This window comes from Papaver somniferum, chromosome 4 (assembly GCF_003573695.1).
Source record: "Papaver somniferum cultivar HN1 chromosome 4, ASM357369v1, whole genome shotgun sequence".
Classification (NCBI taxonomy): domain Eukaryota; kingdom Viridiplantae; phylum Streptophyta; class Magnoliopsida; order Ranunculales; family Papaveraceae; genus Papaver; species Papaver somniferum.
Genome location: NC_039361.1, coordinates 136606172 through 136632139, shown reverse-complemented (window position 1 = coordinate 136632139; position 25968 = coordinate 136606172). Strand labels below are relative to the sequence as shown.

General features: G+C 35.7%; 1 protein-coding gene across 1 annotated transcript in view; it reads left to right on the top strand.

Moving 5' to 3' along the window:
* LOC113273170 (telomere repeat-binding factor 5-like) overlaps positions 1–22511 on the top strand; it is a 58139-nt gene extending 35628 nt beyond the window's left edge. The window contains exon 5 of the mRNA XM_026522932.1: positions 22456–22511. Coding sequence (XP_026378717.1) covers positions 22456–22511 — 56 coding nt within the window. The remainder of the gene's footprint in view (positions 1–22455) is intronic.
* The last annotated feature ends 3457 nt before the right edge of the window (positions 22512–25968 follow it).

Sequence of the window (25968 nt, the reverse complement as noted above, 5' to 3'; positions counted from 1 at the left end):
CATTGATTATAGAAAGCTTAATTCCGCAAATCGAAAGGACCACTTTCCTTTACCTTTCATTGATCAAATTTTAGAGCGGTTAGCGGGGCATTCTCATTATTGTTTCTTGGACGGTTATTAGGGATACAACCAAATTTTTATTGCACCGGAGGACCAAGAGAAGACCACTTTCACTTGTCCGTTTGGAACATTTGCATATAGGCGGATGCCGTTTGGTATTTGCAATGCACCGGCTACTTTCCAAAGATGCATGGTAAGTATATTCTCGGACTATGTGGAGCGCATCATCGAGGTATTTATGGATGATTTCAGTGTTTATGGCAATTCTTTTGATAGTTGTTTAGATAACCTTGAACTAGTTCTTAAACGATGTATAGACACAAACCTTGTCCTTAATTGGGAGAAATGTCAATTTATGGTAAGTCATGGCATAGTACTTGGTCACATCCTCGAGGGCTCGAATTTGACAAGTCAAAGATAGATTTAATAAGGAACTTACAATATCCCACTTCAGTGAGGGAAATCCGTTCATTTCTTGGCCATGTAGGTTTCTATAGGCGGCTTATCAAGGATTTCTCCAAAATCTCCATGCCGATGTGCAAGTTATTACAAAAGAAGGTACCTTTTGACTTCAACAAGGAATGCAAGGATGCCTTTGACAAATTGAAGGCAATGTTGACAAGTGCGCCAATTATCAAATCACCGGATTGGAATCTTCCATTTGAATTAATGTGTGATGCTAGTAATTATGCGGTTGGAGCCGTTTTGGGTCAAAGAGTGGAAAAATTGTCCCATGTTATCTATTATGCATCGAGGACCCTTAATGATGCACAAATCAACTATTCTACCACGGAAAAGGAGTTATTGGCTATAGTTTTTGCATTGGAAAAGTTTTGATCATACTTGGTGGGCACCAAGGTTATTGTATATTCCGATCATGCCGCACTTAAATACTTAATAAAGAAGAAAGAAGCTAAGCCAAGGCTAATCCGATGGATCCTATTGCTACAAGAGTTCGACATAGAAATTCGAGAAAAGAAAGGTGTGGAGAATACCGTTGCGGATCATCTCAGTAGACTTGTTATGTCTCAAGAAGAACTTCCATTTCAAGACCGCTTTCCGGACGAACAACTTTTCTCCTTGGAAAATTCTACACCTTGGTACGCGGATATAGTGAATTACTTGGTAAACAGGAAGGTACCTAATACAATGTCTAACTTCCAAAAGATGAAACTTAAGAAGATAGCCAAGCAATATGTGTGGGATGAACCATACTTATGGAAATATGGCGTGGATCAAATGATACGAAGGTGCGTGCCTAATTCTGAATTTCAATTTGTTCTCTATTTTTGTCACACTCTTGCTTGTGGTGGCCATTTTGGTTCTAAACGTACCGCTCTCAAAGTTCTCGAGAGTGGATTTTATTGTCCCACCTTGTTTGAAGATGCACATGTTTTTTGTAAATCGTGTGATAGATGTCAAAGGGCTCGAAATCAAATGCCACTCACAGCAATCCTCACCGTTGAGATTTTTGATGTGTGGGGAATCGATTTTATGGGTCCTTTTGTCAATTCAAATGGAAATTTTTATATACTTCTTGCGGTGGATTATGTTTCGAAATGGGTGGAAGCTAGAGCCACCAAAACTAATGATTCTCAAGTTGTTTGTGATTTTGTAAGAGAAAACATATTCACTAGGCATGGTACACCAAGAGTGGTGATAAGCGATGGAGGCTCACATTTCAAGAAGGCTTTCCAGGCTCTCCTCAAGAAGTACAACATTATACATAAGATTGGTACTCCTTATCATCCACAAACTAGTGGACAAGCGTAAATTTAAAACCGGGAAATCAAGTTCATTCTTGAGAAAACGGTGAATACTACAAGGAAAGATTGGAGCTTTAAGCTTAATGATGCACTTTGGGCGTATAGAACGGCGTACAAGACACCAATTGTAATGTCTCCATATCGGTTGGTTTATGGTAAAGCTTGTCATCTTCCGGTTGAACTTGAACATAAGGCTTATTGGGCGATAAAGAAATGCAACATGGAGTATGATGAAGCGGGAAGCAAAGAAAGTTACAACTAAATGAGCTAGAGGAGATACGTAAAGATGCATACGAGAGTGCCCGTATTTATAAGGAAAAGACCAAGCTTTTTCATGATAAGATGATTTCTCGTAAAAGCTTCGAAGTGGGACAAAAAGTCCTTTTATATCATTCTCGCCTTAAACTATTTCCTGGAAAATTAAGGTCCTGTTGGATTGGACCATATGTTGTTACTAATGTTTTTCCTTATGGTGCAGTTGAAATTACTAGTCTTAGAGACAACTCGGTTTCCAAGGTCAACGGCCATAGATTGAAGCCATATTACGAGAACATCGCATATGTGAATGTGGATGAACTTTTATTTGAGGATTCACTCCCTCTGGAGGAGTAATGTGAAGCAACAGCTAAGTCGGGCCATCGACTTTAAAACAAGCGCTTAATGGGAGGCAACCCATAAGTTTTGTATTTCTTACCTTTTACTTTTTATTTTCTTTTTGTTTTGTTTATTTATTTTTCTTGTTCCATATCATGTTAGGATTTTCCACCTTGACTTTACTTGGACGATTCAATTACATTGAGGACAATGTAAGGTTTAAGTGTGGGGGAGTGGTTAAGCATTTCATTTATTTATTTTTAAAAAAAAAATTGCATAAAACCTCCAACTTGTAGAGATTTTAGAGTCACTAGCATACTTCTACATATGTTTACATACAGAATTCTGACCGACATAACTGAACTTGGAAGTGTTAGGGAACTACGTTCGGATTTCTTGCTTGTTAGAGTGTTAAATAATGGATTTAATCATGTCGGTGATGCAGATTAGGAGCAGGGAGACATGCATTATTAGAGTTGCTGATCAATCATTAGTGGAGACTACCCTATTTATATCATGCGAGGCACCAACCAGATTTCTTTATAAATAACTAAAGAGCTTTCTTTTGAGTGTGTGTCACCGTACGTTAGTTCCGGGTAGAATGGTGAGCTACCCAACCTCCCACCAATAGAAGCACTACTCTTTGATCTCTTGAGTGCTAATTTTGTCAATCATGAGGGTGACGTCTATAGATGAAAGCCTCCTTCTTGTAGTTCGATTTTCAGTTAGCACCGTTCTCTCTCTCGACAACAACGGGTCCATAGAAACACCATAATCATCAACAAGGGAGCAACATCAAAATCTACAAGGAAAGTTGAAAACGTTTAAGGTTTACAAGCAACGGAACAAGAAAAAAGTAAATTTCATATCCAAGTAAAGCAACATATAATGAGCGGATTTTTATATATACATGTTGAAGACTTACATATAAGGAGCGTAATTTTATATCCAAGTTGAAGACTTATTTACAAGAGCAAAGAAAAGCAAAGGGTGAGAATTATTGAAGTTTATGATTTCGAGACGATACAAGTTGTGAAGAATCAAGCGGTAAAGTATTTTTCCCACGGCTATGGTTTGTTTTTATTTTCACTTCGTTTTGTATTTTATTTCTCTTGTCTCTAAAAAAAAAAATGAAATGATGGCAAGAGAAATTTTTGTTTTTATCTTTTATTTAATAAGCCGTGGGGAAGGAAAATCTATAAAGAAGTTTCAAGCGATAAGGAATTTAAGGTAAAGAGTTACAAATTGTCAAGGATCTATGAAATTCAAGAGTTTATTATCATCAATAGTTGAAGCCGAAGACGACAATCAAGAAAATGAAGATGAGGAGTGGAAGACGTTTCTATTGGATGTCGTGAGAGTGGTGTTATCATAATTTGCAATCGGATGTGAAGGTAAGTAAGTAATCTCATCCTCAATAATAGTGGTTGATTTACTTTCTTAGAGATCGTTAGAAAAATGTTTTTTCAAAATGTTAAAAGATGTGGGTTTTTAAAATATTTCGGAAGTTGTCCTTCCCACCATTCAACGTGTTGCAGGATTTATCTCTTCATTCCTACCTGCACACATGTGAGAACCATAAAAATACGTCTTTTGAGTGCAATTTCATAAAACCCTTTTTGGTGAGGCAGAAGTCGAGGCGAAATGCTTATTGATCGCTTCTCAAACACGCGTTCTCTCATTATGGTGTGGTTATTTCTCACTCAACATTCAAGAATGAGAACATGTTCTTTGGTATTTCTAACTTCTTATTACTAGCATGCAGAAACTTTATGTCCTCATAACTCTTTGGATGCTTGGGACACTAGAACGCTTTGAAGTTGTAAGTTTTAGTTTGAGTTGCTCGAGGACTAGCAAAGTCTAAGTGTGGGGGAATTTGATAGGGTGTAGATTACACCATATTTAATATCTATTGGTTATGCTTTCTTTGTTACTTTTCGTGTGAATTATGTATTTTACGAGTGTTTTTGAGTTATTAGGTACTTTGGAGTCGATGGAGGAAAAGAAGAAGAAATTACCCTATTTGAGCCAAAAGGACAAAATTATCATCTCATGGCGAACATTATCTGGACCCCAGTCAAGGTTAAGGGTAACCTTGCTTGGAGGAGGACTAAATGCAGTCAAGCTAAGGTTAAGGGGTTACTAATTCGAGTATCCCTTATCCAGAAGATTTGTGGGCCGTGAGCACCCAAACCCAACCTAACCCTAAAGTCGATAAATATCTCTTCTTTCTCAATCATTTGTAACAGAAATTGAGAAGAAAATAAAAGTGGTTGTTCGAGAGAAATAAAAGGGGATCTGAAAATGGAAATGATTTTCAGCCAATTGAGAAACTGAGAGATGAAATTGAAGTGGATTCAAAGGAGAAATCCATGATGTTCAGGGTTTACTGATGAATTTAAGATCGAGACACAGAGTTGATGTTTGAATCTCAGTGAAGGAGGAAGAATATTGGTGTTGTTGTAGAAATTGAAGTTAGGGTTTCTTATGCGTTCCGATGAGATGGGATTTGTTAATCGAGAAGAAGAACAAGTTGTTAAATGATGAAACGGGAGATGGGTTTGAGCCATATGGTGGTGGTGATAAAATTGTATTGAATTTACAACCATGAATGTTGCGGTCGAGATTCAGTATATCGGGAAGAGCAAATGGGTTTTGAATGGAGCAATTCGAAGAAGAAGGAGATGGGTTCGACAGAACAGGGAGGATTCTCATGGGTTGATGCTTGTTTGAGTTGCAAAACAAGAGGCTGTGAAGAAGTTGAGTCGATGTTGTTACACCGTGAAGCTCAGGAAAGTGTTGGTGGTGCTGTGTGGTTGAATTACAAAGATGTTGAAAGAATTGAAAAGCTGATGATAATCTGAAGCTTCTAATGCTTGAGTTACAATAGATGAATGTGTAGGATTGTCGCAGGGAAGAAGAAAATGGCCTGAAATTATGGCCGGATTAATCCTGAAAATAGAGGAAACTCTGTCTGAATTTCCCCTCTGACGATTCAACTCAGCGCTGTGATGACCATGACCGACAGTCCTTGACTCAGCTGAACAAGATCCAGTAAGCTCAGTATGACTGACTGAGAAGCTGACTCAAGATGGCTGACTACTTCCCTTGACCAAATTGACTAACGGTTTGACTGGTCTGGCTGTTAATTATAACGGTGCGGTGACAGAATATTCCGTCAACAGAGAAGAAGATTCCAGCGACCGGCGGGGAGTTCTGTGGCCGGATTCCGGTGATTCCGAGAACTTTTTCTGGCGACTCAAAAGTAGCAGAATTTGTGAAGAATTTTCTAAACTCATGGGTTTGAAGAATTGGGCTTGGATTTGGAAAGAGAAGATGGAAGATTTGAGAAAGACTTGGATTTGGAAGTTGAGCTACAAAGGGAAAGGGGTTCTATTCCTAAGAGGATTGCTAGGAAATTGAAGCCTATAAATAGAGAAGTTCTCTACACAACTTCTACACACCTCTCTACACACACAACACTTGTATTTTTGCTTGCTTTCAAAATTCTTCTTTTAATTATTTGTGTGAACTTTAAAAATTCTCCCTTTAATTATTTGTGTGAATTTCAAAAACATGAGTAGCTAATTTTCTTATTGATTTAGGATGAATTCCTAGTTCTTAACATGTTTTGAGTTTTGGTTTTAAATCTATTTTGAAGTTTTTCACATGATTATCGTTTGTTTTTACTAATAGGAATGTTTAAACATTCATGGTTGATTGATAGATTGTTTAGGTGGCCAACTAAATTGATTTGTTAATTGATCTAAAGCTAGTGAAAGTTAGGGGATAAGTAATGGTTTCTTGACTCTTTACACAAGTAGCAAACACGAGACCTTGCGGAGGGATTCTGTGGAGCAATTGTGTGTGAAAACAACATTAGCAAGTAGACCTTGAGCTAAGAGTCTAACTACTAATATCAACCTAATAAATTCATAAATAGACTAAAACATAAATAGTCTTAACTAAATTACATCTTGAGTGAGCTACTACTAGGTGGTTTGGTGAATAGAATCTGGTAGTCGAGAACTTCCGTATCCGGTGATACTAGGGATTTAGGGGTTTAGCACTGAGCTAGCTGCTTTACCTACGGTTGGTGATAATCTGTGACTAATAAAAAGTGGAAAAGAACATAACTTGATTTATTGTTTTGTAACGAAGAAGGATTCCTTGATCTAATCTATCTTATTGGTTTCAACATACACTTTTAATTGCTTTGTTTATTTTTTTTTTCTTTTCAAAACCAACCCCTTTTGTGACAACTAAACAATTAAAACCCCTTGCTCCTCGTGTGAACGAACTTGACTACACTATATTACTTGTTAATTAGGTAGATACTTGCTTAGAAAACTATTTAAGGTGTTTAACAGGTCACAAGTCAAGCAAAACATGTCATTGAAAATTAAGAACCACTTGAAGACATGTTTTGCTGCCGTGGTTAGATGTTTAATGGCTGAAATTGAAAGGTGTTTTAGAGCTCATACTAAACTGGGATTGTTGTATTATAGTTGAACTCAAAATTTTCATGTCTAGAATCTATGAAAGGGAGCCAAATTTGTGCAGCAAAATCAGTTCTTCATCGTGAAAATATGCCTGCCAACTGTTCGAGAGAAGTTATGAAAGAAATGTAACCTGGGTCTTGATCTGGTCACTGCTAGTGAAGGTAAATTTAGTGAATCAATATTCTTATGTTTATTAATTTATACATGCATCATGGTAGTTGTATTGCGGGGGAGATCAGTATTGTTACTGTTTTGTACCATTCATGCATGGAGGTTTTATGTCTTGAAATGTTATAACTTCCGTGAGAAGTGCAGTTACAGTTCCGTAATGTTCATTCAAAGATATTCCTGCACTGAATTGTGAGCAATGGTTGTATTGGAACTAACTACAGTAACAAATTTTAGAAGTATGTCCAATTAATTGGGATAACATGTCATATAGAGAAGTACTGTGATCTATTGGACTGAACTCTGATTGAATAGCTTTTGATCATGGTATTTATGCCAACATAAAATTGTATATGCAGTAATTAGCCATTATGGTATTTGTAAAATAGTGAAGCCATGAATGGTGTATGGGTTCAAGTATGCTTTAAATAGTACTGTAGTGTCTGTGTTTTATTGTGTATATGCGTGTACATAAATGTCTAAGCCATGCCGAGTTAGGTGATTCCGTAATGTTTTCGTTATGGATTTAGAATGACATCTACAGTTAAATCATTCACTCAGTTTTGTTGCATATGCTATTAGTTGATTTAAATGGGTAGGAATGTCGGTTTACAAGTCAATGTTAGGAACAGTGGCGGAACTAGAAATTTAACTTGGGGGTGGTTTTGGGCTTTTAGGGGTGGCTTAAGTCTATTATTTGGGCTTAATTTTAGCAACCCAACTAAAATAAGTAGTGGAAAACAAGTCTTTTGGGCTTGTAGGGGTGGCTTAAGCCATCCCTAGTCTGGCCGTAGTTCCGTCCCTGGTTAGGAATTAGTTTCCCTCTTGAATTTGATATTTTAGGAATGGAAATGAAACCGTGGTAGTAATGATCTCAATTCCTTATTTTATTTGAAATTGAAGGTGAAAATCTGTCTTGTTGTATTTGCTAAGTTCTCATAGAATGGGCATCGTTAGATCCTTGATGTACGTTTAAACTATCGTACTCAACCAGACTAGCTAGTCAAAAATATATCTGTCTTAAGTTTGAAACTGCATGCTTAAATTATTGTGATGCAGGGGCATATTCTGATTAGTCATGAATATTATCTTTTTAGGACGTTTGCTAGTTTATCTCTTAAGAAAGGGTGTTTCTGTCCGTTAGTTTTAGGGTTTTCTCTCTCTAGGTTTTCTTTTCTAGTATAATAGAGTATTAGCCGTCTCTTAGAAGGTAGAATTTATTAATTTTTTTAAGAAAATAATCGTTAGATCAATGGGTAATTTGGCTTCTAGCCCTAGACTCGATTTAACAACGTCTTGTTGATTTTCTATTGTTCTATTCTTCGATTTTCTGTCTATTGTTGGTTTATACTTTTATGTTGCTAGCCTAACTTCATCATATTGTTAGTACTCGACCACTATGGGAATGATTTTACCATTTTAATGTAATACTGCACAAACACTTTCTTATTAGAATTCTGTCTAACTACTTTTAAATGACTTAAACTAGCACCCTTAAGTGGTGTTGTTAATCACCATAGTAGGGTTCTATTCTTCGATTTTCTGTCTATTGTTAGTTTATGAATTTATGTTGCTAGCCTAACTTCATCATATTGTGAGTACTCGACTACTATGGGAATGATTTTACCATTTTTAATGTAATACTGCATAAACACTTTCTTATTAGAATTCTGTCTAACTACTTTTAAATGATTTAAACTAATGTCTTTCTTATTAGAGTTCTAGTCTTCGGTTTTCTGTCTATTGTTAGTTTATGTCTTTATGTTTCTAGCCTAACTTCATAATATTGTGAGTACACGACTACTATGAGAATGATTTTACCATTTTAATGTAATACTGCATAAACACTTTCTTATTTGAATTTTGTCAACCTACATTTAAATGATTCAAACTAGTACCCTTAAGTGATGCTGTTAATCACCATTTTTGGTTAAGCTTGGCTATTCATTTTTAAGTCCCAACTATGTCCAAGTCTTAAGTCCTCTTAATTGAATTTTAGATATTGGTATAAAAGGATAAAATGTACAAGGGTGCATGCCATCAACAACCTAAACATCCAATCACATCTCTCACATCACGTCGAGAATTGCGGTAACCTTCCCTCCCATTGGCCGGTGAACGGAACTCTTGCTCCTGATTGGCCGAAATCAAAGTTAGCCCCTTTACATTTCGTGGTCGTCAATTTTTAATGGGATTGATGCTCCATATTAGTCGATAGGTTTAGGATTTTCTTACACCGCGTTTACATAATTTTAATGAAATCTAGACCTTCAGATCTAATGCTTAAATTTTTAGTAACGAACCATTGCAAGAAACTATTTTAAGGATCTAATGCTTAAATTAAGAAACAAATCTAAGATTCCTAAACTACTATAGATATTTACCATTCTTACTAAATATGGTTTCCTATTGTAAGTATGGATAATCATTATTTCCGTTTAAGTTCTTATGCCAAATTTTGGCGATAAGAATTAGTATTTTCAAACAAACTATTTTCAGGAATTTTCTTAAATTTTTACATAAGTATTTAGATAATTTTGGAAGTTTTTATTTCTTGACAAAGGTTATGCGATAACCATGTATATTCCGGTTTTCTTTCTGCGATTCTGTTTCTCTCTTCTCTTCACAGAAACCCTAGACCTTTGCTCTCCTCTTTGATTTGTGTTTGATTTTTGTTTTTTTTCCAACAATGGGTGTTTTAAAGATTTCATTTGCTTTGTGGTAATGACTTATCTCTTTGATCTGTGCCATCTACGTTGCTAACGTGTTATTTGACCAATTTCATTGTCGAAAAGCTGTAATCACCTTTTCATACAAAATTAACTGGCTATATATCTCAGCACCTTCTGTAGTTTATATGGCGTATGTATTTCTTGAAGATGATTTATGTGCTATGGTCAAATGGTTAATTTTTGACTGCCATTGTTTGTCTGTAGAGGAAGTGATTTTCTATGCCTACAAAGCTATTGCAATTGGTTAATTTGATTAGGGTTTTGTTTCTTAGATTTCGATATCAGTTGTTTATAAACTGTTTTACGTTGTTTTACAATCTGAGCTAGGATGAGAATTTTCTTAATGTCAGTGCCCCAATTCTTTGTTTTTATCAAGGGGAAATTTATGTTATCATCTTTTTGGAATACTTGGGTTTTTGACTTACCCATGGTTGTAATGAAAGGGTTGATTTTTATGTTCGGTACCTGCTTCAGTTTACTTGATATATACACATTAAAGGTTTATGAGCCGATATCTGCTTTGTGTGGTCTCTGATTGGTGTACGCTACGTATCCTGTCTGATCTTACGCAGTTTCAAAATTAGTGCTTATAGTTGCCTCAACCATGAATTGTTGAGAGTTGTTGTTGACGAGTTTTGTCTAGATTGATTCCAAGGATGGTACTCAAGAAACCACGTGATTCATCCAAGGTCTAGATCTTTCTCCCCTGACAGGTTGGTTTTTCTTTTCATTGTGGTTTGCATTTTTTTTGTTTATTTTCTTATTATGCAGCTAAAGAAGATGCACATGGGGCTCAAAAAGTGATGAATGGCGGAGTTCTTGGATGGCTGGCTTAGTTTTGTTGATCCTGCGAAACTAAGAGCTCCTTGCCTGTGACCTAATACAGAGAGTTAAGGTAATGAGTGCAAAAAGTCATCAAGAGTTCAAGACCATACCACTTAATTCGATCTTAAGGTGAAGCTCCAACTCAATGTTTTTTTTTCTAGAAAGTCACTAATATTATCTGATAATCAGGATTCTTTTTGTATTATTCTGTATACATGCATCCAATTTAGGTGGAATTTGTGATAGTTATATGGATGTGCATTGTTGTCCATCCAAGTGCCATGAAGGTCGTAGGTATTCGGTTTTGGCAGTTTTAAGTTGTAGTTATTGACTAATTCATATGAAATAAAGTAGAAATGATTCTAAGCAGGGAATTTGCTAGCAACAACAATTTCCATTTGTTTAACTTTAGATTCCAGGGGATGTGCTTGGTGGGTGTAAAAGAGTTCGGCCAGGAAAACCAATTTGTAGAGAATGTTCTGCTTTGACATAATCATTATGGATAGGGGGTAAGAAACATTTTAACTTACACATTATTAAATAAACAATTTCTTATTTTTCATCTAGCAGACACAAAGAGAAGCATAGGTCGTCCAAGATTGAACGAAATACTATTGATTAGGGTGTTAACATACCAATTTTTTTTGGTAGTTCACTATTATTGCTACAATTTCTTCTTAATTCTACATATGACCGAAAATTTGACAAACAAAATTAGACTACCTGAATGGACTTTAAATTAATCCATGCCATTTATCGAGACATATATTTATAATATATTTTTTATTTTTCATTTGCAGGTGCAATCCCTCGGTATATCTCGCATTTCCGATATCCTTATGACATCTTATTATGTTGTGCCATGAAATAAATATGAACCATACATCATTTTGTATGAAATAGATGATCCTTGGAAGGAAACTCCAAAAAAAGAAAAGAAAGTACTCCAGGTTGAATAAGACTGGTAGCATGAAAAGCAATTGTTAATTCAACAAGTTAGGGAGGTGTATTAGACAAAAGGTATTTTAATCAGCAATTAGTTGTAATCTGTTTGTAAAGATGTTGATGTGGTTCTTTGTTATTGATAATCCTATTTTACCATATTCAACTAACCCCTTGCATGATTATTTTTTTTTATTTTTTTTGTGTGCAGTTCATATACAACAATAAACGCTTTTTTATTTCATTCTGAACTACTATGTTTCTGGAATAATAAAAGGTGGAGATCTTGGAAGAGATATGGGAATTTGTGACTTCTCTTATGAAATTTTGTGACTTCACTTATGAACTTGGTTTCATTTTACAGATTCTCCTAATACAACCAAAAAGATCGAATGTGTTTTAGCTGATGATTACTATGTCTATATTGAACTTCCTATTTTTCCTGTAATTTGGATCACATCTTAATTTGACAACATCTTTAGGATTTAAAGATGAAGTTATTATTGAATTAAGATAACCTAACCTCTAGGATAAAGGAAAACAAGCTTTCTTGATGTACATGATCTAAATCTAATCTAAATGTGAGATAATTTGTAACTGTGTATGTTAATTGCACTTCGGGATTTGAGGACTTTAGTAACTTTAGATGTTGTTGGTATTTGGGGGAAAAGGTTAACACATAGGAAATTACTAAACAAAAGGTTTTACGTGTACTTTATTTTGGGATTTTATCGTTAGGATTTGATGAAATATGAAGTTAACAGTGTATCGAAAAGAAGGGAACTCATACATTGATCTGTTAGATAAAGTGAACTTATGTGTCTCTGCAATACTCAAGTACCTCATCTTTTCACTACGACATCCACTTCACAATGCGTCTTTCAATGCGCTTCCTCTAATGTTATTTTAACGTGCAAATGCGATTAATGGAAATATTAACTATGGTTTTTTGCTAGAGCCGAGTCTCCAGTTACGTACTTCACATAATGTGGATCTCCAAAGCCAGAACCGGGTGCTATAGAAGAACGAGGGTATAGACCAAGACTTGGATCTACCGCATGAGTATTGTTTAGACTCTGCCTCACATGAAGGAGGTGCTCACAAATAAACTTTTTAAGTCTTTAAGCAATTGAGAGCTGGGAAATGACATAGGTTAGGGATGGTTTATGGGTATATCCTTTGAGTGGTAGAAAGGTGGATGATCAGATATTTATGGGTTTCCAAGCCTAACGTCTCGAAGCTTTCAGAAAGGTCCTAAGCATCTCAATATGAGCAAGTCACCTGCGAGAGATAGAGATATCAATGACTTTTGAGATAAAGAATTCAACTTAAATTTAATTATAATGGGTTGAAGGTCGTAGTGCATTTCAGTAAGTAATGAAAGATAAGTGAGTTGTATAATAGAAGGGAGTATAAGATTGTAGATGGGGCAAAACGATTTGTTGGTTTTTAAGGAATTGAGGAGACGACCGTGCGGTGGAGACTCCTTGAACCGAGCAAATTGCTCAACCTCACAAAGATGCACTGCAAAAGGGAGTGCTTTGAATTCGAGAGATCAATCTGTAGGACTCCGACCTAAACCAAGACAATGGTCGTTACGGAGTCAATTCGGTCACAAGAGAGGATGGGTTGATCTATAGGAGGGAAGCTGAGAAATGTGTGAGATGAATGGTGATCAAGTATTGTTGGTGTTGTGTATTTTGCGTGAAAATAGTTTCTGAGTGATTGAATTTACTCAGTTGAGAGTAATTGTTAAAACGATGAATATACGATAGACTGTCTATCGTATGAACGTTGTCTTGTTGGCAAGAATTGTTTTCCTTGCCAGAATTGTTCTGTTTTTTCAATCATCGGTTCAGAGAACTATTTATGTTGCAGAAGTAGTAGACATCATGATCCCATGAAGTGTGACAGTTTGCTGGAGTCAAAGAGTGGGGAAATGGAAATCGTGTCAAAACTAGTTATTCATCGTGCGGAGACTTGGTTGATTTTCCATCCACTACTTTGCTAACTCCTCCAACTGATTGCACGACTTTCTCACATTCTCATTGTGTGTATGAACACACGTTCCGTAGACCGCCAGACCAAAACCCTAGTTAATATCCCTTCATGTGACATGATTGATGTCTCGTGAATGTGGAGTCTGCAAGGCAGGCGTGTATTTAGTTAGTCAGTTGCTGACTTTATGGGACGATGAGTCTTTGTATTGCTGAGTCGAACATGATTTGTAAATGTTCTAGGGTTCATGATTTGAACATGTCTGTTGAGACAGAGGTATAATTCTCGAGTAAATGTTGATAGTTAAGGTGAGCAAGTATTGCTCATTCGATGAATTGTTGAATATTGATAGTTGAACTAATATTCCTTAGTCTGAGCAAATATTGCTCTGAGCAAATGTTGCTCGTTTGATGAATTATTAGTAACATGACCAAAATAAATATTAATTAAAATACTGGCAACTGAACCGAGTATAATTAATTAAAATGTTGATCATGAGATCAACGCAAAATTATTAATGTTTGAATCTGCTCAGAATTATGTTTTGCAGAGCTTTGGATTCGAAACCCTAATTATGATCAATTGTTGATCAATTGATGATTTATTGAAAATCAACCATGGAGTGAAGGAGGGACCGGCTACATGGGATGATGAATCAACCATGTGGTACCCTGATGCTCGAGTGAGAAAAATACCAAAGTCTCTTGAAGACCAGTGGGTGAAAGGATGATTAAATGCTGGTTTAATCCTTTATTAAATTGGCGCTCGAGCGAGCGTTAGGTAGCAAAACCTAATTGTGGAGAGATGAGGTCCGACCAAGGGGGCATGAAACCGACCCTTGGTGACCGTGGGACCAGTTGTTGGTCACTCGAGCAAGTCTCAAGTTAATTGAAGAGAATTTAGACCCAATGACCAATTGATGGTAAATTAGGTATAAGTTATGAATAAGTGTGAGACCGGCTTCTTGCAAGCCTTAGGGCCGGCCATGGTCGGTCATGGAGGCATACCCGTGCCACCATGGTGTACGTGTCTCAGTCCTGAGAGTTTTGGTATTTTCTGACGAGCGTTTGAGCAACATTTTGAGAAAATACACAGAAACCAGGGTTTTGCTGAAACTGGGAAACTTCATCAGATGAAGGGAATAATAATACTCCCTCCGTCCTAGTTTACTTGCCAAAATAGCATTTTGCAAAAACTTGAAACAAATTCAAATTACTTTCACATACGCCATCAATCTTTCAAATTTCTTGTTTACTATATTAGTTTTTATATCCTAGTTTTTATTTCTTTCTTAATAATTAGAAAATTTTAGTGGAAAATATAGTAATTTTTTGGTACACTTTTGATAAAAAACTCAATTTTGGCAAGTAAACTAGGACGGAGAGAGTAATAAAATAAGGGATCATGAAATATGGGATCGGCTATGACCAAGGCATGACCGACCGTCCAATAAACCCGGTCCCGTGACACTTTCCTTAAATTTATATTATTTTTCATGATTTTATGAAAATACCATGAAATCAAGGAGTTTATTAAAATCAAGGAGTTTCCTTGAAGTGAAGGAGTTTCCATGAGATGAGGGAAACAAAAGAATTAATAATAATAAAATAAGGGGGTGTGGGACCGGCCATGGCTAGGGCATGGTCGGTTGGCTAGTGGTCGGGTCCCTCAGTCTTCCCTAATTTTATATAATTTTCATGATTTGAGGGATATATCATGAAATTAAGGGATTTCCATGAGACGATGGAAATAATTAATAAAATAAGGAATTATAAGGTGTGGGACCGGTCGCGGCTAGGGCATGGCCGGCCGGTTAGTGACCACGGTCACGCGACACCTTTCCTAATTTTATGTAATTTTTGTATAATTTCCTGCATGTGAAGGAAACACCATGAAACGAAGAAGTTTCATAGGATTAAGGAATTTCCATGAGACGATGGAAATATTTAATAAGAATAAGAATTACAAGGTGTGGACCGGTCACGGCTAGGGCATGGTCGGTCGGCTAGTGACTACGGTCCCGCGACACTTTTCCTAATTTTTATATTATTTTATATAATTTCCTTAATGTGAAGGAAGTACCATGAGACGAAGGAGTTCCATCAATTGAAGAGATTTTCATGGGATCAAGGAAAATAATAAAATATGATAAAATAAAGGGAGAAGCGTGGGACCGACCACGGCGACATGACCGGCTGGACGGTGTGTTTGGTCTCCTTAGACGCCTCCTTTAAATATTTTAATATTATTATTTGATCGTTCCTTCGTGTTATCGAGCGCTCATTCGTTCGTTTAGATGCTCGTTAGTGCATTTATTGTTGAATACACTTGCACCGTTTCTTTGGGGCTTACTCGATGATGGCTCAGATGCCCACACATTAAATATTTATTACTAACCCATGGAATTCTGCTGGGAATAACCATAAATTGAAGTAATGAAATATTGTGCAGAATGCAGAGTATTTTTCTAGGAATTCAATTGATGAATCTTGCGACTAGAAATAATTAATTGATGGCTCTATACTAGCAGGCACGCCGTTTAGGAGCATTATAATTATTCGGAAATCGAGGTATGAGCTAGCTGAAGCAGAACACTCGATTTGAAAGTGTATTCTGTAAAGTCAGGGAACATTGCGACGTCCTGAAGACGTAGTGCTCTATACTAGTGAGTAATACATCTAGGATCCGTCCAATCATTTCGATTCTTTACAGAAGTGATTACTGAAATTGCTCAGATAACGAAATATGTTGTGGTCCCAGCTGAGAGACTGTATACATATGTCCTGAGAAGTAATATACTCGATTAGAGGTTCTTAGAGATGTTCTGAGAGACAATACGCTCGATCAGAGATCACTGTGGCATGAGCTTTCACGCTTTAATGAGAGATAACTCTCAATATTCATCTGACTGTTGGATCAGGAATATGCAGGGTTACGATTTTACCCTTTTTTAGAAATCTAACATCAACAAATCTTTGAAATTATCGTTGCAGAGTCTGTAGTTTTTTATTGGATATAATACACAATCAAAATAAATTATTTTTCTTTTTGTTCATTTTATTTCTTTAGTTTAGTTCCTCTTAATATTAGTTCATCCATTTACATCTTGATATTCTTTCTGCTCTTTATTCATTGGTTCATCTTAATATCCATTCATATGCACAATGCACACTGTCTTGCTTTTGATAGCAGTAGAGAAAGTATATTTTAGAATTTGTCCCCAAACGAATGGTGATGTTTATCATTGTCAGTAGCAAGCTAAACCGATGTGAAAATTATGATTATATTAGCAATTTTACCCTAAGGAAATTTTTAATGGTTTCGTACTAAATTTAATGCAGGATGATCATGGTGCTTAGATATATTGGTGCAGATCAAAGACTAATTGAAAGCACTACATAATGATTTTATAAATAGTTTGTTATCCTCCATCAATTTGGTCGTCAACTAAGCTTCATATCACTAAATAAAGAAGATCTTGAGTGAGGAAGGGCTTCAATGGGATAATGGTCTTCGTGCATATTACAGTATATTTAAAAGGTTATAATACTTATGGATTCCATCTGTGAAATATGTTTCCTAGAAAATGGAAAAACCCGTCGGAACTTCTTGCAAATACTTTCTTGAGTAGAATTAAAATTTAAGCTTGGATCTACGTGTTATATAGAAAACATCTGTTTTGAATTTCAAAGACAACAAGCAGAGGCTACGTGGTAAGCGAATACATTTGTTCTGAATTTCTTATACTCTGTTTTTGATTTCTTATACATCTACGTGTCAATTTTTAATATACATTTATTATAAGTTAATGAAAACATTATTAAAGCTTCTTAAGTACATGTTTTTTTTACTTAAAGGCTTTAGGAGAGGAACGACAACTAAACAAAACCAGCAAAATCACCTATTCACAGTGATAGGAAAAAGAATATGCTTAAGACTAGTTATGATTCTAACAGAGACAACGCTTAAAGAAGTTAATTAACAATAAGATGTGACAGGTGTACAATTTGTAGATGATTCTTATAGATTCGTAACTAAGTAGAACAATGTAAAAAAAAAGTTAGAATATTTATTATTCATAGAGCGCACAACAGAACAGTAAATGCATTCTAAACTTAAACCGAAAGTTATTATGTACTTCAAGGACAAATACAGGGCAAGCAAATCATTCGAATCCAACCTTTTAAGTAAAAGTCGTACCATAGAGATTTTTGACCAGTACTTAGTACAAGAAAATTCTATATGCATACACTCACGAGCATAACTCATCTTCCTGTAAGGATCAACAAACACCAAGGTACAAATGCGCAGTACAATCAATTTTTTCCTCACTTATTAGATAGTGTATGTATAATCGTTATAATATCTATACGAGTGATTTTTTTCTACGGAAGGAAGTGTTTATTCCCAAACTCACCACTTTTCAAACATGTTATTGTCCTTTGTGTCAAACTTTATATAACAAAAAACAAATTCGTGAAATTTTAGAACTAAATGGATTTCACTGTAATTATACCTCATTTACGGGTGAGAGCTGATTCCCCGTGTCAATGAACAGATGCTTGCGCTAAAAACTTGTACACGCCGGGTATAATTAAATTTTTCTTTTTGTTTTCCATGTTCATTTAGACCATGCTCTGTTAGTTTATAAGAAATTAGGTGCTTTGTAGTTCTCATGCCCTTAATGGCTTGGTATGGATGGTGACTAATCAACCTCCGGCATTTGGAAATTTTTCCGCTTGGTAACACGTTGGACTTCTTTTTTTTGTGGCTATAATGAGAAATATAAAAAATACTTGGTTGCTTTTTGTTGCCATTTTAAAGGGTACAGAAGTATATGTTTCTTAATGTTTCAGTCGTATAACATAGTTTGATTATAAAAGGAGTCAAACTTTCCTATCTATTAAAAATAATCAGACTAAGCAAGAGTTTTTAAAGAAATCCTAACGCATTTGGGCAACAAGCGCGGGGAGAAGCCCCGCTATACCAAACCAAAGATTCCTACTGGTCCCAGTGTATAACATGGGTTACATACTAGCTTCCAGAAATAAGTTATGCAATAGCTTCCACAGTAAGGGAAGCTCTTTGTATTATAAAGAAACTAGAGAATCAAAAATTATACTCTTAGCTATGTGCGTACATGGTCCGTTTTATCTTCATGCATACGATAAGTATATATAAAGAACAATAGTTGATTTATCTTTTGTCGACGAGAGAGTAAAAGCATCACTGGTCAATATTCCTGTAAGAAATAGGAATTGTCAAAATGATAAATTGTAATGTTTATGGTAGTGGCCATCAAATCAAGGATGGACTAGGATAACATTTTGTTCGATAATGAAAAAGGAAGCATCACATCAATGCCATAATACTTCCAAATAAAATTGTTTGTGATTATTTCTGTTCGATTATAAGTTTTGTATTTACGATGAAAACTACCGCTACTTGGAACTTGGAATTAATAGAATGATGGGTTATTACGAAGAGGATTAGCAGGGTTATCAGTGGATGCTGAAAACATGTCCAACGACATGTGTAAGCACTCAAATATGTTGGTCTTTATGGTTTAATTCATGGGTCGATCTTTAATATACAATATGATAGTTTTAGTTAATAAAACCTAAATCTATTTTGACCGTTCTATATAGTGAAAAGAAAGATTGAGACCGGTGATTGTTTTTTTGTTCCGTCATGTGAAAGTTTTATCGTCTCTATGAGTTAATTGTCTAGCAAATGTGTTATTACTGTGATTGTGTGCATATAAATAAACAAGAAGTACCAAGCGAATAAATTACTGATAATTCAATTAAATATGGGAACTGACGTAGCTTAAGTTTTTTTCAGCAACCAAAGTATCAATTTCAAATGGTCATTTCAAATAAGAATGAAAATTGGTCACCAGAAAGAAGGTTGGTCCAATAATTCCAACAGTTGAGAAAACAACATGATGTGCAAACTCCTCAAGACCAACAGTCCAACTAAACTTTTGAATCACACGCACATCAAGTTTATATTACAAGTATGTGTAGAAGAAAAAAAAATGGAGATCTTTGAACAAGGGACCTCGCAATATCATGCTCGACATCAATCTGAAGTAGAGAACTTGAAGCTTAAAAGTAACTTTTTGACTTCTTGGAAGAAGTCAGTTTGGGTGTAGAACTCAGATCAACTTCTAGAAGTAAAAAAGACCGTACCTTTTTGCGAAGCAAAAAATATTTTGCTTATGATTTCTGTTAAGGATGATTTTGAATTTTGTATTCAAAGGTGTTATAATTGAGCGTTTGGATGTGCACTGAGAACAAACTTTTCAATTTCTAGAAATCAGCTTGCGGATATTTTTTCAAATGACTTCTAGAACCAAGCAAAATAAAATGTTATTGCTTATGACTTCTAGAACTGACTTCTGCTATTCAAACATGTTATAACGACAATTGTGTTTGTATGACTTCCAAAGTTTATTACAGTAGCACTTCTATCATTGGAGCGAAAAGCTCTAGGTACTCGCGTAGGATTCTTAAAAAATCCAAGTTCTGATGTCCTGACGTGTAGCAAATGCTAGAACCTATCTGATGCATACATAAAATGTTTGAGAGCAATTATAACACGAATCGAGAGAACAACTAATATATAAATTCAACGTAGATGAAGAAAGCATACTAATATCTTAATAAAAAACTCTTATGATCCTGAACCTTCATGTATTTCAGGAAAACAAATCTCACGTGGAATCTGGAAATAGGTAAACACGTCATAACCCGCTGCTCCAAACTTAACGACTAAATGGAGCCGAATGCATTAACAAGTGGATCTACGCCATCATTCAAGATAAGAATAAAAGTATTTCAATTAAAGGTATATTTCAAATTGTCTTCGATGATGAAAACTAACAACAATGTTTAAGATAAGAACAATTTTCTGGGGGAAAAAACAAAATGCAATCTGTTAAAAAATAATTTTGTTTTACTGAAAAACGGGGCAGACTGTATAGAAGAAGTATTAACTTGGGGAAATAATGCTCATTAAATTCAAACTCGACGAAAGAAACTTCAAATATCTCACTCTAAAAGCACGTGACATATTTCATTGTGATAATGCTTTGGAGAAAGCATATCTATAAGGACCCTCAAGCTCGTCAACGCTATTTGACTGGTCTAGCGATGATCAAGGGACGTCTTAGCCGCTAATTACTCGACTATTAATAGAAATTAATTTAACAACGATCTAGATACGAAACTAGTATCATCGAACAAGTCTCGAAAAGTTATGCATAATGGACTACTCGCACATGTCATTCGGACACCGGGTGAAGAAGATTTATCAATTTGTTTTCGGAGGGTAAAATAGTAATTTGGATATTACCCTTGTGGATGCACGTGTTGAAGCGAGTGCGTGTCTCAGTAAATTTGGTCGGCCTTATCTCTCACTCGAGAAGATAAACTCGGATTCTTATTTTCTTGGGATTTTTAACAAACTTCCACACTTACAAATCCCGATTCAAGAAAATGCCACCGTTTTTTTCAGAGTTTATTAAATGCCATAACCATTAGTTTTTCCGTCAGGACCCACACACTCGGTCTTTTTCGCTGACTCGGTCAAAAGAATCTATCACGATTTACATATTTACCCTTAAAAACCCTATTATACTAGAATTGGTGATTGTTGTTATTTGTTGATCTCGGTGATGGATGAGAAGAAACAGTAGAGAAACGGGTTTGTGATGTTCTTGAGAGAAGACAATGGAGAATTTCAGGGGGAAGTGGAACTTGAGTATGAGTGGGTTCTCGAAATCAGATGGGTTCAGAGATGAAGAACAAGGGTTTAAAGAGCTTGTAAAGAATTAGAACATGGGTTTGTGTTGGAATCGTTGTTAGAGAGAAAGAATGATGATGGTTGCTGATAGAATTTACATAAAAGAGAATCAGTTCTCAAAATTTAAGTTATCATCAAAGTCTCCCACTCTCCCCTGTCTCTCAAATCTCCAATCCTGATTCTGGTTTCTTGTGCTACATCACCTGGAGGTAAATTCTTCCTCAATAACTGTTGTTTTCTGTGTGTAAATTCATCAATTAATGTTCAATGGAAATTTTTGTGTTTTTAATGAACTGGGTGTTTTTCAGAGACAAGATTGATTTTTGAGAAATGGGTTTAGCTTGAATTTGATAAAATTTATTAAAGATCGCTGTTTTAGGGATTTTGAGAAGTGGAATTGGGATTTACTGTTAAGTTGGTTCATGCTTTAGTAGATTTAAGGTATGCCAACAGCAAGACCTATAATTGACACGGTGACTGAATGTTATGCCCTAACTGATTTCCATGGTGGGGTGGAGAAAATTGAGCTCATTTAGTTTATTGAATTGTCAATGGCGAGTTCATGTACTGATGTAGGTTTTGGATGCATGTACTGGGCATGCTATGGCAATGGTGAAATGATTCATCAGCCAATCAGTATTTATGTTGTTCGACTAATGTATTCATCAGCCAATCTGGTGAAATGGTTATGAATACAGTTTTAGATATTTAATGGGTAACTGTACAGTAGCATATCATTCTTCCATTCTAGTTCATGCGGATTTGAGATTGATTTGAGCAAGTAATGGCAGCGGTCATCATTTTTATTCAGGCATATTACTTTCCCTGCAGAAGATTAATCATTTTCCTTATATTTTCTGTTGACCCACGTGTTCTGCTGCGCTAAGTCTGTAATGATATCAGAGGTAGCAATTTGCTAAATAAGAGACGGATTTTAATTTTTTTGGTACAGTCTATTAACAATACATGGATGCTTTGTTTTCTCACCATGTTACTTAAATAGCGGTTCATATTAAAGTTCGAATCTAATGTATAATTTATCATTACTTGTCAATGTAGGGCAGCCAATTGAGAAAGTAAAAAGTAAGAACAAACTTGAAGGAGTATCTGGGTAAAGAAGAATAGAGAGGGGGAAACAATGGAGTTGGAAGCAGTGAAGAAGTTGTTGGAGAGAACATCATCAGAAGGGGAGGAAATGTATGACTTACCAGGCTCATTACTCGACCCTCTAATCATTCAAGGAATCAAAGTTGATCTTATTGAACCAGGTCGAATTATTTGCTCCATGAAAGTCCCTCCTCGTCTCCTTGTAAGTCAATAGTACAGTCAATCTGAGCAATATTTTACCCCTTCTCTTTAACTTTCAATTTTGACGTTTATTCTCATTAGGCTGTACATTATTCTCATTTAAAGACGATGATATCAATAGAGAAGGCATTCAGCCATTTCGCGTACATGATTGTTATGGATTTGCTGCTGTGGTTGTAGATGACAGTGATGGTTTTTGAGTTCTCGGCTTTTGTTTCGAGGGCACAAATGTCATTTACTAAGCTGGATAACTGCCACCTATGCACTAATGGATGTTAATTGTTCTTTTGAAAAAAATGGGATGGAAAAGGTCAAATATATGGCATTTAATAAACTCTGAAAAAAACGGTGGCATTTTCTTAAACTGCAAATCGGAAGTGTGGCACTTTATAAAAAACCCCTATTTTCTTTTTCTTCTTCTTTCTTCTTGTCGCTCTTTCCTCCTCAATTTCTTCTCTTCTGTTCTTATTTTCAAGAGAAGTGTGAGAATTTATTTGAGAGGGTTAATCGATGAAGCTGTTCTGATGATGTAAGAGATGGTGTTTATGTTGATTTGGTCATGAGAAGAAGAAGAGATGGCGATCTGTAGAGAAATTATTATTAGGAGTTCTGGAAGTGAATTAGGGTTCGAATAGAATTGATGTTGTTTATGAGTTACTGATAGATGTTGAAGGAAGGGGTGGCTACTAATTTGATGTTATGAAGATGTTTTGAAGATGAATTGAAGAATCAAAGAGTTATGGTTTCTGGGAATTGAATTCGAGTTTTTAGGTGAACTAAGAGGTGATTTGGGTTGCTGCTAGTTGAATAACAGAAGGGTTGTAATTAAATTGAAGTTCTGAATTTGGTTAGGATACTGAGATCAAGAGAAGTGAATACAATCAAAAAATAGTTAGTGGTGGTGGTGTTGATTCAGGTTTCGATTCAACACTGAACAAAAGGTAATCTAATTTAAGGTTTCTTATATTTGTTTTTGTTTTAGGGTTCATTGAGTAATTGATTAGATTACATCAATATTGGATGAATGGGTATTATCTGAGTTGTGAATTGGATGAGCTGTAGTTGTTGAGTTATGATAATTACAGGGTTGAATTAGTAGAACGATTGCTAAGTTACAGGGAAGAGTTGAACCTGTGGTAGATAGAGATAGAGATAACGTTTGTGTGGATTGGAGAAGTTATATGAAAGGGAGGATGTTTTAAATGAATGCTAGGTTAATGGCATGTGATATCTAAGGATGGTGGTGTTGTCTGTGTGGATGAATCTGCAGGTGGAGATTTAATATGGTGTTGAGAGTTGTACGTTGTAATTGAAGTGATATTCAGCTTGGAAAGGTGATTGTGTTGTTCAGATGGGGAACTGTATTGAAGCTGAGATGTTGGGGGTATTTGTGCTTAGTCTCAACTGAAGTGGAAGTGTTTGGGACATGAGTTAATTTTGTGGGTGTTAGTGTTGTTGTGAGATGATGACACTGGCAGGATTGTGTCATAGTAGTTGGCTGGATTGTTTTGTTGGTGATCAACATGTAAGATACTGATTGATGCAGTGAGGATTGTAGTTAAGTTAATGTTACAGGTGAAGTGAAGTGGCCAGTTGTAATTGTAGGAACCTTTGAATTGAACGGGAAAGAAAATTATAGTAAACTGTCAAGTGTTAATGTCCATAACAGTGGTTGGTAGTGAGAAGAATAAGTTGAATTCTGAATTAAGAGTTTAGGCAGAACTCTAAGATTTTGTGTAGTAGTTGTGGTCTGCTGGTTTGCTTGAGTTGAGAAGATAGTTACTGCAACTACTGCAATTGTAGGTAAACATAAGTTACTTTAAATGAATGTATACAGAATTGAAATGTTAAAGAAGTAGAATTGTAAATGAGACTATGGCAGGGAGGAATGAGTTGGATCCTTGGCCCGACTTGACTTAGTTGACCTTTTCACCGGGACCTTGACCAGTGGATTTGACTTGGAATAGATGCTGACCATCAGTTGACTAGTTTGACTGAGAGTGACAGTTAGTTGACCTGGGTGGTCAGACCTTGTGTTAATGGGCTGGTTTGATGGACTAGGGCTTAGAACCATTAGATAGAATTGTATAATTCTTGTGTGAGCCTTTTGGCTAGATTCTTAGACTTCTTGTGTGATTAACAGTTAGTCTATATTAACAATGATCGATTTAAGGACGAACCCGTGGATCTCGAAGTAGGCGTGGCTTTTCATCAAAAGAGGTGGGAATACTTTTAACTCTTTTGAAACCATTGTTTATTTCTTTTACAAAAGTTTATGTTTAACAAACTCATGCATTGTCTGTTCGTGCATTTCACGCATTGTTTAGTTTGTATTATGATTGTTCTGTTGATTCTTTGAATCTTTCCATGAATTTGGAAAGGACATGTAATGTTTTGTTGTCAATATGAATTGTTATGGGAAATGAGAATTTCCACGTGTGGTATATAGGATACGCTCCTTCGTTTATATCTACATGAATTCAACTTTTATGCTTATTAGGTGTGGAACAACCCGACATCAATATAGCTATGTAGGTGTGGAAAAACCCGGCATCACTAATATATATTGTTTTAAGAAGGAGTTTGTCCATATACATTGTTTGTGCATTTCCAGTGACTTAGTCACTTTGATGTTTGGGAAAACATGTATTGTTTTCCAAATCTTGCTCGTGATTTCTTTAAAAATGATATTCCTGCTGGGCACCCCTTTTAGGGATGATGTGCTCATCCTTTCCCACTTTCAGTTTCAGAGACAGATCAGAGTTGCGCAGCGAAAGCTTCGAGGAGTTGACTTCGTTAATTAGTTAACTTATGCTATGTTTATTATGTTGTTTATTATATTTGCAAACCAAATGACTATTGTATATGTATCATTTGATAGGAGTTCTTGTATATATTATTCTGAGCGAGGCTAGTTTTGGGTTAAGTTTTGTAGCAGATTTCTTAATTAAATGTTTAAGTATATGATTTAGATTTTTAGTGCCTCTGTATTTAGTTAATCTCTTGGATTAGTCAGCTGCTAGCTTTGGGGGCGCTACAGTGTTGGTATCAGAGCTCACTATTAGATCTTATATGGGAAACAATAGGAATAGCCAGCGCCGGTTAGTGAAATAGTTTAGTTTAGAATTGGGTTGGTTTTGTGAGATAAATCTTAATCACTAAAAGCTATTAATAATTAAAAGATTTATTTGATTGATAGATATGTTTGTTTGTTTGGTTATTTGTATGTGTAATTAAGTAAAAATTGTAGGGGACACCAACAAT